The 16,020-nt window shown below is 37.3% G+C and overlaps 1 protein-coding gene across 1 annotated transcript in view; it reads right to left on the bottom strand.

Annotated features, from left to right (window-relative positions):
• DCHS2 (dachsous cadherin-related 2) overlaps positions 1-15,313 on the bottom strand; it is a 60,895-nt gene extending 45,582 nt beyond the window's left edge. Inside the window, 3 exon segments of the mRNA XM_066317692.1 lie at positions 8,685-8,916; positions 15,070-15,276; positions 15,278-15,313. Coding sequence (XP_066173789.1) covers positions 8,685-8,916; positions 15,070-15,276; positions 15,278-15,313 — 475 coding nt within the window.
• Between the last annotated feature and the right edge of the window lie 707 nt (positions 15,314-16,020).

The following is a 16,020-nucleotide window of genomic DNA, read 5'->3' as shown; positions in this document are numbered from 1 at the left end:
CATTACTGTGCAGGTCAGAGCTGACCCACTGATCTGCCCAGACAGCCACCCCAGCTCAGCAGCTTCCCAGTGCAGGGGTTCCCACATAGCTTCGCTTCTTATGTGTCAGAAAAAACTTCAAGATGAGGACAGAAAGAGTGATCCTTGTCTGTACTCATCTTGACGATGAAGATGGATGCAGTTAGGAGGCATGCATTTTGCATTAACATTAAAATTAGCATTGTTTTAAGGAAGAATGGTAGTGTTTCTGCTTGACATTTCTATTTAGGTTTATCCAACTTACTGTCTATACTGTCATCTTGGCTCTGCATACAGGTTACAGCTGTAGCATTTAATTTGTCCTTAAAATGCACCTTTTTTAGTGAAGCTGCATTCCTGATGTAACCATAGCAACACTGCCATATACACTGAATATCTGATTTAATAACTGCCAGGGGAAGGAAGGAATTAATAAGGAATTATATTGTTATTTACAGTCTACCTGCTGTCATACACATAGCTTTAGCTCCCATGAAAAGTCTTGAAAAAGCTTACTTTTGATGGCACAAATGCTGGTTTGCATTTCAGCAAAGAAGAGGACTTCTTCAGCTTGAAAATATTCAGTGTTTAAATGGTTTTATAGAAAATAACTGACCAAACCCATATCAATCTTCTGGCTACATTTGTACTTTACAGGTCTCATACCCCTACACTGGAGATGCTTTCAACACTGGCCCCTCTGTAGCAGGTTCCTGTGCTCAATTCATAGTTTTCCTCTTAGAAAGAGAAATAGATATAAAAGGACTTTGTGTCTACAACCAGTAGATACTTTGTGTCTACAACCACATACAAACATACAGTGTTTAATGACAATATAATTTGCTTAGCACATGAAAGTCTGTTCCAGAGCACTTCATCAGACCCTGATCATGTTGGGAGTCTCCACAACAAACCAGTACCTGGATCTATAAAGTAATGTAAGCAGTTTTAACCTTGCAGCTCCCGCAAGAAGCATGACTCTACTATTTCAAATACAAAGAATTTGTACACTAAAGCAGAGAGTTTTAGTGAGCTGAAAGGTATTCATCAACACATAAAATATGAATTTCTAATTACAGCAGTTCCATTATTCACAGAGTACCCACCTGAGCATCAGCCTCTAATATTGAGCAAAAGAGGGCATGAATATAGTACTAGAGTGGTTTTGTATAAGAGAAAACTGAGCCTAGATGATACAAGTGCTTTTCAGACAAAGTCTTGCAATTCAGGATGCAAACTTTTATGTTCCTAGAGACTATATTTTGCTAGTTTAGAAGATCAGGTGCCTCTTAGCTTTCTCTATTTTGTAGTACTACATGTTTCAATAATTATTCCCTAAAAATCCACAAACAAGCAACACCATGAAAATCCCAACAAAATTCTACTTTTTCAGTGAAGCAGATAACTAAAGAGATATCATTTGCTATTGCAAGGAGACTTCCTTTGTTTCCACCCTGGCTTATTTCCTTTAACCTAATCATAACTCAGAGCATGTTTGTTGTCTGATTGTGTACAAAGCAAACACTCTCACACGAATGTGGGTCCATCCAGAAATCAAAGCTTACACCAGTAAGCAGGACTTTGGCCTGGTGAATTGCTGTGTTTTCAAAAACAAAAGACAGAGACCTCCCCCGACAATCTGCATTGCTCCAGTCCTGCCACACCTTCTCAACAGGTCACCTTCCCTTGCTTAGCTTACCAAAGTTTTCCAAAAACATTATTTTAATCAAGGATGTTTTCAATCAAGCTTCCAGCCTCTAGATCCAAAAATAGCTCAGTGCACAACCTGGTAACAAAACTCAACTGCCACGGTAACAGGGATGGCATTTCTTTAAAGGCACTGAACAAAAAGATTTATCAGGGCAAAGACACAATGAAGCCTGCTATAAGCCAAAGAAGATATGTTTGCTGCTCTTATATTAAGAGCATTACAAAACATTACAGATGTTCTTCATTTACATTAACTGATTTTCTCTGCACACCCTTCCCTGCTACATTCATTCTAACATTGTGTCACAGCTGTCTGCTCCCTTGGTGTGACCTGCCACTTTATTCTTTTATTTTGGTTACTGAGAACACAAATCCTGTACTCTGAGACCCATACAGTCTCTAGCAAAGAAAAGAGTTGCTTGTCTGAATTTCACTGTATAAATATCACATTATTCCTCTCCTCTACAATGAGAGGTTTGGGCATAACTTTTTCTTTTTCAACATTTTAATCAGGCCACATTATCTGTGCAATGCCATGAAAGTTTGCTCTTTGCCTCTGGTGGGCTCTTCTGTTTCTGAGATCAGACATTGGCTTAACCAGGAGAAAGGAGGGTGGGCCAGAGTATTTTTGTTAATACTTTGCATTCTTTTATGCACAATAATCTCATGTACACCCCACTATTGCATGGTTGAGTTTTTGGCACATAGCTTGTAGGAATATTTCCCTTTGTAGATGGTTGATTCGATTGGATTTTATACAAAAAGACCCAAAAAACAAAAAACAAAAACAAAACAAAACAAAAAATCAACAAAAAACACAAACAAACAAACAAACAAAAAACATTAGGAGGTAGCAGTATGGATATTTTTTCATGCTGGTCTGCTACACAGCTTTCTTCCAGGGACAAAATCTGCACCCTTACACATAGCACAGCAAGTTTCATGGGCTCCTAGGACAATATACTATTTTCTGCATCCTTTATGGTAAATTTCTCATTAGATGAGATCTCAGTGAAGATAAATATCTACAAATAACTCAGCTGAGATCACTAATTCTTCCTTTTTGATTTAACTCAAACTTCTTCAAAGGTGAAAACATGCTGTGTTAAACCAACATCTCAGGCGTATTCCTCTGATTTGCAGCATTCCAAATACACTATCAATATCATATGACAGATCAGAAAGACAGTAATTGAAGAAACTGCAGTTTAAAAAAAGAAGTGGCCTCAAAATGTTCCAAACTGAAACACTCCTAATTTTAAATGCTATTTATGTGAAGCTCTTCATATGTTTAGCAAATGTACTACATGCTGTAAGAAAATACCAAGTCATTAAAAAATAAACTATTTTTTCATACAATACTATACAAAAACATCGTAAATCATCATAAATATGGCCTTGTTTTCTTTAGAAAGGGTGTATCCCCATTTTAATTTGATGCCTAGTACAATCTGCTATATATTAAACACTGTACAATAAATGGAGTTAAGTAAAGTTTTGGGGTCTTTCCCCCCCCATAAAAAAAATGTTGGTATTTCAACATTACTTTTCAACCCATATTGCAATAAAAATAAAGCAAAACTTTTTCATGCAATTAAAATTTCCTAAGATGCATCTGCAATTAAAATTTCTTAAGATGCATCTATAAAAAAAAAGTTCTATTTTTTAATAAAACAAAAATTTTCAGCATCCTTAACTGGAATGAATCTATTCTGAATCAAACCAAAGTTTATTGCAAGTTAGTTTCTCATCAAGTTGCATTTCCATATGGTTCCATAGTGCTGTACTGAAAGTACTACAGCACTAAAATGCACACTGCCACAAGAAACACACACAAGTGAGGCACTGTTCTGTACAAGCTCTACACAACTCCTCTTCTTATGTCCATTACTAGGCACTGCTAAAGTGATAGGATGCTGGAATTAAATTTGGCTGTTGGCTAAGGTACTTATATTCTTAAATTTGCATGATCTTTAGGTGTATTCATCCTTCTTCATCAAGAGACTAAGCTCCTAGACTGCTCTACATCTTCTACAGACATTTTAGTCACATGATGCTCTTTGCTTTTCTGTTGAAACGAAATTATAGTGCATCTTAAAGGGAGCAGGTTTTTAGCAAAATTTCCTCAAAAGAATGTTCATTTTGCAGGAGCTGTACTCCTTTGGTAAATTTTTTTTTCATGTTCAACTACTAACCAGCTCTTGCAACAAGGCTTTCCTGTTCTCCTCAAAATGTGTTTTTTGGTGTAAGTAAGTAACAGGGAATACTATAACAAGAGAGTGATCCAAGTATCTCCAAATCAATGGAGAGATCTCCAAATATCTCAGTGTACTGTGTTTATGTGGCAAGGGTTTGGCCATGTGGGGGCTACACGAGTGGCTTCTATGGTGCAGACCATGGTGAGGCAGCTCTCCCCCTGCAGCCTGTGGAGGCCCACAGTGGAGCACAGATCCATCCCCAGCCCATGGAAGATCCATCACTGGAGCAGGTGGATGCCCAAAGAAGGCTGTGACTTCGTGGGAAGTTCATACTGGTGCAGGTTTTCTGGCAGGACTTGTGACCCCACAGGAAACTCTCACTAGATCATTATGTTCCTGAATGACTGGACCCTGTTGAAATGACCTGTGCTGGAGCAGAAGCAAAGTGTGAGGAGAAAAGAGCAGCAGAGACAACCTGTGATGAACTGCACAGTTAGCATTCCCCATCCTCCTGTGCTGCTGTGGCCAGAGGAGAGAGAGAAAATTGGAACTGAAGTACAGGAAAAGGGAAGGGGAGGTGGAGGGGAACATCTTTTATGATGCAGTTTTTTTTTCTCATTACTCTCCTCTCATTTGATTGGCAATAAATTAAAGTCACTTCCTCAAATTAAATATCTTTTGGCCATGACAGTAATTGCTGAGAGATTTCTTCCTGCCTTTTTCTTGACCCACAAGCCTTTTGTCATCATTTTCTTCCCCTGTACAAATGAGGAGGGGAGTAATAGAGTGACTTTGGTGGGCACTTGGCATCCAGCCCAGGTCCATCCACCATGTTCAGAGAAAACATTCTCTATAAAATACACGAAAGGAAGGTCATAGCCTTTGTTCTAGGCATCTAATTTAGGTAGGAATCACAGAAACACGAGCCTAAATATCTCGCAGAGTTGAAAGAAACATGCTAAATTAAGTGCTTATACTGGTGTAACATACACTGAGAGAATAATACTTTCTCTACATCATTTTCATGCTAGGTTTAAACAACAAATATATTCACATTAAGACAAACCAGTGGCTGCTGCCTTTTGCTTAGCCTTCATGGTAGTTTTCTTTGCACACAGGGACTAGCTAGGGGATTTGCTTTAAGACAATGAACAGACTGTTTACCTGAAGATTGACACAAAGTCACACATTCTGGTCCAGAATAATTTTCAAGGACTAATATTAATTTTGTTGGTTTGAAACAACTTCCCTGAACCAGAGCTATGATGATAATCATCTTTTTATCCATCTCTTGAAAACGGCATCACTAAGATCAATGGGAAAATTAATTACATGCCCTTGGGTGAAGGTAAGTATTAACGTTGTTACTGTAATGGATTTTAACAAATTCTTTTGTTAATCCTACAGTCTAAAAGTTAAGCACTGCATAGGTTTTCTGCCACACTTAAGATTGCATTCTGTGACTTACATTTTTAATTACCAGCTCAGCCATAACTATAAATACACTGTCTTTCAGATAGCTTGTTAGGTAACAATGGGAGAATAAACAAACATAGCTCAAACAGTTTCTTAGCCAGAAGAGCTCTTCAACTTGCCCTGTTCTAATCAATTCACAAGTACTGTTCACAGATCATGCACGGATCAGATAGCTACAAAAGGCAACATAATGAAGCCAAGATGTTGTTTACACCAACACTAGAAACAAATGATAGCAAGAGTCACGAACCAGCAGAGGAGCTGGTTTACAGTTTCCTATCCATACATTTTTCTAGTTACATAGTTCTTAAAGTGGTTTTCCTTGTGGAAAGTCTATCATCAATCAAATGAAAAACACTTCAACTTTTTCAAAAATCGAAACAATAAATGTTATTTATGAGTACAAGAGCATATCACAAACAATAAAACAGCAAACAAATATAACTAATAAAATCTCAATCAGAAAAAAAAAAAATGAGTGGAATATCTGTCTGGTCAATGAAAGGATGTTCCTTCCCACTCCTACTGAATTTATCTATTTACAACATTCACATGTCCCAATGCTTGAAACAAAAGACGGAGCCCCTTCAAAGAGCCTGGATGTGCCTCAGCCTCATGATATCGATGCATCAAAACCAGTATTGTTAGATTCTATACAGTCAGGAGTTGACCAACTGGTAGGATATTTTGAACACAGCTCATAGAAAAACTAAGAGCTTTAACAAACAAGAGGCAGAAGCAAGCCATAGCAGTGAAGAATTTGGGTTTCAATTGTTATTTTTCTGTTTTATACATTTCTCTTCCAAAAATTCAAGAGTTAATTTCTAGTGAGTATTCTAAGTGCAGCACTCAACAAACATCCCTGAAGAAAATTACAGTGAGTTAAAGTTTCATGAAAAAAAAGAGAAAATGGGAAAAAAACCCCAAAAAACCAAAAAAACAAAAAAAACCCAAAAAAACACAAAACAAAACAAACAAAAAACAACAACAACAACAAAAAAAAAAAAAAAAAAAAAAAAAAAAAAAAAAAAAAAAAAAAAAAAAAAAACCAACCTGCATATGTCATGGACAACAGCATCATCTTGCATATATCTTAATGTCTCATAGTGTAATGTGACAAACTGCTTGCTACTAATTATTTTAAATCTCATAATGCTGAAAATATCTCTGTCCACATAAAATATTAACGGGTGATAATGAACAGACTAAGTCAAAATTACTAATGCACTGATTCTCATTTCTCTTTTCTAAATGTTCCATCAGTGAGAAAAAAAAATTAAAAAATAAAACTTATCGGGCAGGCAAATGCACAGAATTCCAACACCATCATTGTCCCTCTGTTTAGGTCCTCTAATAATGAGAAGAGCAGATAAAACAGGATATGCCATACCATAAATTTGAAAAACTGCAGAGCACACCAGTAACAGACTGCACATATGTAAGATCAGAAAAACAAAGACCAAACTGTAAAATCATCTCATTTGGCTTTCTGGTTTGAGCATCCATCTCCTGGAGTATGCCTGTTCCATGCTTTTCCACTGCCCTCTGTTCACAAAATGCAGCCCAGCTAACTAGATGAAGTCTCTCACATAACCTTCAGAGAGGCACAGCTAAATTAGGCCATATATCAGAGCATATGAAGACAGCTTTAGCACAATGAACACTGGGAAATGTCTCTGTTGTAATGCAAGGTAAAGAGGAAGAGCTCAAAATCTCTGTGCCCTAACAGCAAGCCAATTGCTTCATCTCTCTGAATACTGAACAGGTTTTGGTGCTCAAAGATTGCAAAATTTCTGTGTGATAAACTGGTAAGTTTAATGTGAGGGGTTTTTTTGTTTAAAATGTTTATTTTTTCTAATAGTTTAAAAATCATTTGCCTCAGCAGTGATTGAGCATAGGCACTATTGTCAGTAGATGTGGAAGAATATAAATAGAAAAAGTGTATTCAGAAAAAAATGTTCACAGCATTAATATTAATAAGTTAAAATTAGACACAGCCTGACCTTGTGAATTACCCAGGAGATCTGATTAAGTGCAATCAGATTCCAAGCACTATAATGCTGGGAATAGTGTCTGACCTAAGTGCTTTTCTCATCATGAAATGTCAGCAATAATGACCTCAAGCAACTTCACCCTGAATTTGGTGTGCCTTTGATAAAATACCATGATAGATCCACAAGGTAATAGTAACTTACAAGCTTATAGAGTCTTCATCATTAAGCATGACATTTTTCCTATACAAAGTGCCAAACTGGAAAGAGAGGCCAAAAGGTCACAATCCAAGGAAGAAGCCTTTCAAAAGGCTTTCTTTCAGCAGAGGGCTGCTGCAAAGCCAGCGCTGCTAATGTGATCCATAGGGGCTCTCTTCAACAAGCCTGATGGGACAGTTTTAAAATGACCGGTTAAATGCCTGTGGAGATCCAGCTCCCTAATTATTGACTGACCTACATATTTTTGACATCAGTTATGCCCCTGAGAACCTGACCTGACAGGTAGTTAAGAGTCCACAGTTAAATAAATTCTGAAATAGCCAAGACAAGCAGTCTGACTTCCTAAGAAGATTAGTTTTTTCTGTTCATCAGAATGTTTTGGGAACTGTGTCAAAACAGACACCTTTTTAAAGAATAGATCCTTGCAAGATTTTGTATGCCAAAAAGCTATTATATACACACACATACCACAATCTAAAAAGCTCTTAAAACATATAAAATAATCTGTACCATGACCATCTGTTGAATCAGGATACATTCACATGCAAGAGCTGGCCCTCAAGTAAAAGACACAAAGGTAAACATTGAGTCAAACAGGGAAGCAAATATGCCTTCTAAGACTGATCAGATGAGGATTTATCCTAGCACATAGGATAGAGGAGGATTAGAACAGAAACAGAGATGAAATGAAAGGAGGAGCATCTTGAAGGATGTTTTATTGCTCTTCAAGAGGAAGCCTAAGAATTTCAGAAATGCAGATATTTTTGTAAAAAGAGCAATGTTTTATTATTTCTCACAACGATCAATATATTTAGGGCCAAAAGTAGTGGATAAGTGGGATGCTTCTTGCTCTTCATTGTGCTGGCATGTACTATGTTTTCCATTCTTCTGCTCATTCCAGTGAATGTAGAAGTTTAATATTAAACCTAAACCCTATCTACCTCTAGAATTATTTTCCATCAGAATCTAGGTTTCACCCGTATGTCATGACCCCAAATACAAAAAGCATCATCAAGGAAAATGTATATCTTGTATAATTATCACCTTTCTGAATCACAGACTGATACAGTACCTGTGGATGTATCCACTGTGAAAAAAGAAGAAAATTCTCCTGGAACCAGTTCATATGTGACAATACCAAAAATTCCCGAATCTCTGTCTGTGGCAACAACATTGATGACTTCTGTTCCCGGCTGTGTGTGACTGCTGATACTTGTCACATAGATGTCTTGTTCAAAGACAGGTTGATTGTCATTAATATCTTCTATCTCAATGCGAACAAAAGCTTGGGCACTCAGACCACCCTGTTGGATAAATGAAAAAAAAAAAAAACCAAAAACAACATCAATTTTTAAAATAGGATGGTACACAACTGGCTTCAGTCCATCACTAGGAAACAGAACATGCTGCAACAATATTTATCAATGAAAATGTCCATTGAAAGCAACTTACAGTATCTGCAAAACCCCAAAACACAGCACACAAGCAAGCTGCATGCGCAGCACAACACCAAGGGCTGATCAAGTACATAGAGAAATTCAGCTTCTCTACAACAGCGAGGCCTGAACACAAAGTCACTTTTGTTAATGCTAATGAGCACCATACATCAAAAACCTTGCTAGTCTAACCTCACCTGCTTCTGCTGACATCACCAACACCCCACTTATTCCTTCACAGATAAAAGTCAGCGTGTTATGCCCCAGAAAGACATGCCCCTCAAGTGACTGGTGCTCCAGTAAAATAGGAATAACTTCTCTCTATGAAATTTTGAGATGTAAAAGCATGATCCTCATAAGGGTGAATATGAGGCTTTTTCAACCAGGGACACGGCCTAAAAGCAGTGCAGGACAGCCAAAAGCTGACCTGTCAGGCTGCTGTCAACGAGATCTATCCTCAATTTACTGACACATGCCCTTCAAAAGCCCACTAAAATATCACATGGGACTACATTTAGCCTTGCTCTGGAGTAAAACTGGAGAAAAAATGAGCAACTGTAAGCTGGTTTATCAGACTGTGCTACAGGAAAATACTGATTTGCTATGACAAAGCACTGAATTTTGTGCCAATCTGCAAAAAAGACAGTTCTATGGGGTGCTGAAGTGTAGACCCACAGGCAACTGAGTGAAACTAATGACAATTTACTTCTCAAGAGGACTCCCTGCATGAGTTTGGAGGGGTTCATATTTCCAAGCTTATTTTACAGCCATAGGAAGTACAAGCATTTTTAAAAGAAAGCAGGTCCACTGTGGCAGAGATAACAGTGAATGCTGAGGCACTGGCACGTTCAGAGGCACGAGGCAGCACAGGCATGTACAAAGCCTGTGCTTTATGCAGTACATTAAAATACAGACGGAGGAAGAATCCTGAGCTCTTCAAAGGCACACTGAGCATGCTGTGCTTGTAGCAGCCACTTAGGGAAACTGCTGACACAGATCAGATGTTCATGCATACACATGACAAACTCTGCTGAGCTAGAGCAAACTTCATTTTGCAGTCACAGTAGCTGTGATACAAAGAAAACCAAGCCAACCCAAAACCAAGTACATTGCATAATTCTGCAATCCAACTGTTCACATCAATTATTTTTAAACGTGACCTTCATTAACCTATCCAAAGATTCAGACTGGATATGACTCCTTTAGACTTACCTAGCCATATAACAGTCTCCCACAAAATGATCTTTGAGGGCTTGCATAATGTGTCCACAGGTTCAGACTTATTTTTGGAAAAAAAAAATACCATCAGCATTTGCTTCTATATTTTCATATTTATTTTTGCTTTGCCCTGTTTTTTGGTTTTTTTCTTCTGTGTTGTAATGTTACCACTATTGGTGCAGTGACATTTTCATAAAGGCTCAAGTAAGTGGAAAACTAAGATGATCTTGTGCATCATGTGTCTGTGTTTCGCCCACAAACAAGGAGATCTATCCCACATCCTCCTGGTGTGCTTCTGAAGAAAATAAAGCATGGCACATTTCCAGGGCTCATGCTGCTGCACAGGCAGCCAAAAGCCAGGACTCTTGCCTGGGGGCCAGGACTCTAAAGGACAGTCATCAGCCTACAAATTACTGGGACTACCACAAAACCCCATGCCAATATGGAGAAACGGAGAAGGCAGTGAGCCCAATGCCAACACCCCTTCTTCAGGGCAAGCCTCTTTGCCAGGACCTTGATTTCCATGATGAGGAAATCCGTCCACAGGACCTAAAAGGGAAGGCAGGGGAAGGGGAATGTGCTCTGCTCACTGTCAGAAGATGCTCTGTGTGTCCACGGCTTTCAGGTACTTTAGAACAGAAATCAGAAGTATTTTTAAGGGAAGACCAGGGAAGAATTGAGGTCAAGAATAAAAAGCATCTAAAAAACAATGGTTGGAACAGCATGAAACCAAACTCACAAGAGCTTGTGTTAAACTGTTTCTTTCAAGCTTCACTACTGATAAACAGACATGAAAAAACCCCAAACCCCACTCTTCAGCCAATTTGTATTCATGATACAGAGTTATGTAAAGACTGAAAAGTCTTTTTAAATTATTAACTCTACGCATATAGAGTAACCTATTCTCTAAGAAGATTGGCCAAGTTTTACAATGGAGGCAGAACTTTCTTTTCCTGAAGAAGCAGGGTATACCTTCACATGCCACATATGATATTTACTTAATAACTCATTAACTGGTTATGGCCCAATTCTTGCTCTGACAAGTAAAAAAGTATCATTCCAATTGAGAAGGAACTAAAACTCCTTTTATTGCTAATGATGTGGCTATCTTTCCTTTACTCAGAAGCAAGCAAAACACAGTTTTTCCAAAATATGAAGGCTGACATATATAAAGTATATTGCTGACAGAAAATTACATTGTCAAAACATGTTAACAAGCAACAGAAAGCTAGAGCTGTTCATTTTAAAATCCCTTATCTTCAAGTATTTTTAACGACTGTTGTACTCCCTGATGCAACAAAAAGTAACAATTACAATGACTTCTTTGTCAGAGTCCTGAGGGTTGTGTCCTTCATGGAAGAAAAAGGGACATATACTACCATCAAGTCAAAATAACAACAATCAATGTTTTCATTACTTCAGAATAATCAAATTTGTGTGAATAGCTGAAGCTATTAGCAGACCTCTTTATCAATATTTTTTTAAAAAAATTTACCCTGCCTTTGGTGGGGGAGCCTCTTTGTCTTAATAAGTAGAAATTATGCTATTTTGAACAGCTGTATTTCTTAATTTCAGTGCTCTAAAATGCTTAAATCTCCATCAAGATTTTCATCATAGCCTCCAAAGTTTTTCCTACTGAACCATGCTGTCAAATTTTTGTTCCAGACTGAACTGTTAGATACAGAATCTCTGACATAAAGGCTTTTTTGGGTAAGCCTAAAGGATATGTTGTCTTGAAGTTGTAATGCTGTTCAAGTGGACAGAGAGGTCTCAAATTATTTCAAAAGCCTTAGGTTCTTCAGAAGCTTTGTCTGTGAGTGCAAAGTGTTTATATCTAGGTTTCACTTGCCTCAGTGTAAAAGACAAAAGAAAATTGGGTAGGCAGGGTGGATAACCAAAAAGCAAGAGATAAAGGGTCTCTCTATGCAGAAAGGCAGTAAGAGTCACTAACACCTGCTGAAGGTGTACTGAACCTTTTGCAGTGGTGATGAAGGAGCTGAAAAACTGAAGACCTACCATTTCATATAGAAGAGACAGGGATACTTTTCATCTTTGCTTCATCAGTGAGAGTACTCCCACAGGATGTTTATTTAAAACCAGTTTAACAGAAACTGTCTTCCACCTGCCTCTCCATAGGCTCTTATGTGCAATTTAAGTCCACTCCTTACATTTTCTACACAATGCATAAAAGACATGACTGACAAGCTCTAAAGCCATGAAATGCAGTAGCCAGGAACAGGTGGAGGAAACTGATAGTTTTGCTGTAAGATAAACTGCACACCACCTGGAAAGAACTTTATTTTCCTCCTGATTTCTAATTAACTGTGTTATTTTCTTTCCTTTTCATCTCTCTACCCTCCTTTGTCTCAAGTGACCCTTCATTCTTCCTCTCTTTTCTGTGCACATTTCTCCCCTGATCACAGCCTCTACTCTGAGCCCCATGTCTAACATCTTTAATCCATCAAAATCAGCAGCAGATTGTCAGTAAATATATATTCTACTACAACTCTGATTTAAAGGTACAGAGTTGGTCAACACAAGTTCAGGTGCACTGAAAGTTTTGAAAAGCTGATATTGAGTTCAGGTGCTTAAATATTTAGGCGTCAGATGGGCAAACCTCTACAAAGTGCTGACTTCCAGTAAGAACACCAATCCTTGCCTGTCACAAACAAGGCAATAAAAACCTGAACTTTTCTCCCCATTATCAAACTTCTGAAAACACAAGGTCCCCAAATGAGGGATTTAAAAACTAAATACCCTATAGTTTCAATGCTTCGACTATTTTTCTTTGAGGTAAGATTTATCAATAGAGCAGTAATTTAAATAAAAAAATTAAGGCACTGAGCTTTTTTCATGCAAACATATTTTCTTTAATATTTTCAAAATAATTTCCTGTACCAGACTGAATATCTTAGAAACTTTTCAGAATTTCACTGCTATTGTCCTGCTCTCATATACCCTTTATTAATGACTAATCTTGATATTCCAGACATGTATGTGTCCTTTACATTTATACAGCTTCAAAACATGTGAATGAGAGGAAAAATGAAATGAAGTATAACACAATGCATAATTTTCTGCTGTTATACATTTCAATACAGACTACTTTACTCTCCAAAGTTCGAATATCTAAACTCAAGCATAAATTTTGAAGACAGAAATCACATACAAATGAAATTCCAAAATGGTCAGATAGAACTACCTCTGCTCTAGACATTACAGGCACTGTCCTGGAAAAACCCACTCTTATATTCTTATATTAAAATCACAGAATGGTTTGAGTAGGAAGAGACCTTTCAAAGGTTGTCCAGTCCAAGCCCCCTGCAATGAGAAGGGTCAAGTTATTAGACATCCAAATCAGATGAGTATAGAAACAAGCATACAAATATATTCATGTAATTTTTTCTCCTCTAAAAAAAGCTATGAGGAAGAAAAAGCACACTGCTAAAGGCAATATTAATAAAAGAATATTTCTGTAGCCTCTGAAAATGAACACTGAATTGTGGCAATTAAAGAAAAAAACAGATTGTTTAACTGTTACATAAATATCTGAATTCATCAAATCAGAGATATAACCTCAATGGCTACATTCTCAAAATGAAATAATTACTTACAACCATCAACTGCAGCTCTTTAAATTCATTTACTCATGAATATGGAAAACATATGTCACTAACTTTCTTCAGTGTACAGTAACAAAAACTACAGGCATTTCAATGAAAACTACAGCATGTCTAGCACAACTGCATTTTTTAAAATTTGTATTAGATACACTTAGGGCATTATCTTAAATGCAAGTCTAATATTCAAAGTAAGAAAACTCCATAGCCTATTATAATTGAATTTCAATGTTTTTTGGGACAAATTGTACTGCAAAATGTGACCTGAGTAACATTTTGAAAAGTGTCCTCATGTTAATTGTAACATTTGAAGGCAACCAATAACATTTTCTTCAACTTCTTCACAATTCACTATTGAGCTGAAGAAGGTAAAGACAAGCATGGACTGAGCCTCACAATGCAAACCACCTCAGACTGCAAATCACCGAGCAGATCATGAAATTAATATGTTGTAATGAATATAATATAATAAATAGTTATCTTCCATTATTTTTCTGGAGCTTACTAGGAAAATTTGTTACATGGCATCAGGTAGGCAAGGTGTCCATTCCCGACATCTTAATATATTCCCACCACAGCAAATGTCTCCTCGCCCTCCTTACCAGGATCTGCAATGGACTATTTCAGGCACATATAACTACCCTGCCCTTGCTGTACAATAAATACCCACTTCCAAGCACCAGATCTTGTAAACTGGGGAAACTACTAGACATGCAGCTGCTGGGAGGCTGCACCCAGCCACAGCAGCAGCAATGGCATCAGCCAGCTAGAAAAGACAAGGAATTTACCCAGGAAAGTCACTGCCACCCACAGTAGCCATGCAGTTCTAGCCTATGGTACTGCCTTATTACTGCTGCAGTGATCTTGAAAGCAGGAAGCAGAAGTAACTTGGAGTCAAGTGGTTCCAATAGAAGGAGGGAAGTTAGTAAGAAGTAACACATCCTAGGAACATTTTTCCAAACCTTATTTAGGAGTCATTGGGCATTTCACAGCCGATTTTATTAATTTGGGTAAAAAATTCACAGTTCATGAATATAATTTTCTGCACTCTTTAAGCATAATACATTTTATTCAAATTCATGCAATTTTTACACAGTTACTACATTCTCATTTGAAAGTATACCAGACACTCAAATTGGCAAATGCATTCAAAAATCTGGCAGTACAAAAAGGTGAAACTTACCCCATCTGTAGCTTTTACTAAGAGATCATAAGTGGTTGGATCTTCTTCTCTGTCAATGTCTTGAGACACAAAGATCTGACCAGTCTGTGGATCAATCTGGAAAGCTTTGGATTTTTCATAAAAATTAAATCCATCATAAAGAGAATACTCAATTTCTCCAAACTGGTCAGCATCTGCATCTGTTGCTTTGACCTGCAGGGAGACAACAAGAGATAACAATGAAGCCACTGAAACTATTTCTCATTAAAACAAAGTGCCTGTGATTTTTGAGCCTGTTTGTGTTATAAAAGCCAATGTCTATACACAGAATAAACACAAATGTGTTCTGCTACCTAAGCTGGCTGCCTGCAGTTTGTAAAATACCGCAGCTACTCACAGTGTAATTATCAATCTTCTTCCTTTCCCATGACTGAAGAAGCCATGTCAGTAGGCTATAACTTAAACTATTTTCCCTTTATGTTATTTTTATCAGTGGAGGTGGCTTTTATGAAAAATCAGAAAGCTCTTACGTCACACGTAGATTTGAAAAGCGCTGCAGGACATCCTTACTTAGTGTATTCTATAAAAGACTCCTCAGATCTTAACTTAGTTTTCATTTGAAAGAGGACGTGGTGGTACTCATGCTTTTTGACTCACACGTGAGTTGATTTAAAATGTATTTGATAAACACAAAAGTTTTGTACATTGCTCCTTCAGTTTTATTCTCCTAAGATTTTTGGTAACAAGTTCTTTTGATAACAAGGCTCTTCTCTGGCACATTCCATTGTGATAGTTTTCACTTAAATTTAGAAACATTTTGGTAGAAAATAATTTATAAAAATATGTATGCATTAAGAAAGCCAGTATTTTCAGTTCCTTAATTTGTCATTATTGGAGATACATAAAGAATTTCTCCTTTGCAATTGGTTTCCTCTTCTACTTTTTCTTTGAAAATTATAAATTCTGTGGTTT

This window comes from Sylvia atricapilla, chromosome 4 (assembly GCF_009819655.1).
Source record: "Sylvia atricapilla isolate bSylAtr1 chromosome 4, bSylAtr1.pri, whole genome shotgun sequence".
NCBI lineage: Eukaryota > Metazoa > Chordata > Aves > Passeriformes > Sylviidae > Sylvia > Sylvia atricapilla.
The sequence above is the reverse complement of the archived record's forward strand: the minus strand, read 5'-3'. Positions and strand labels throughout refer to the sequence as shown.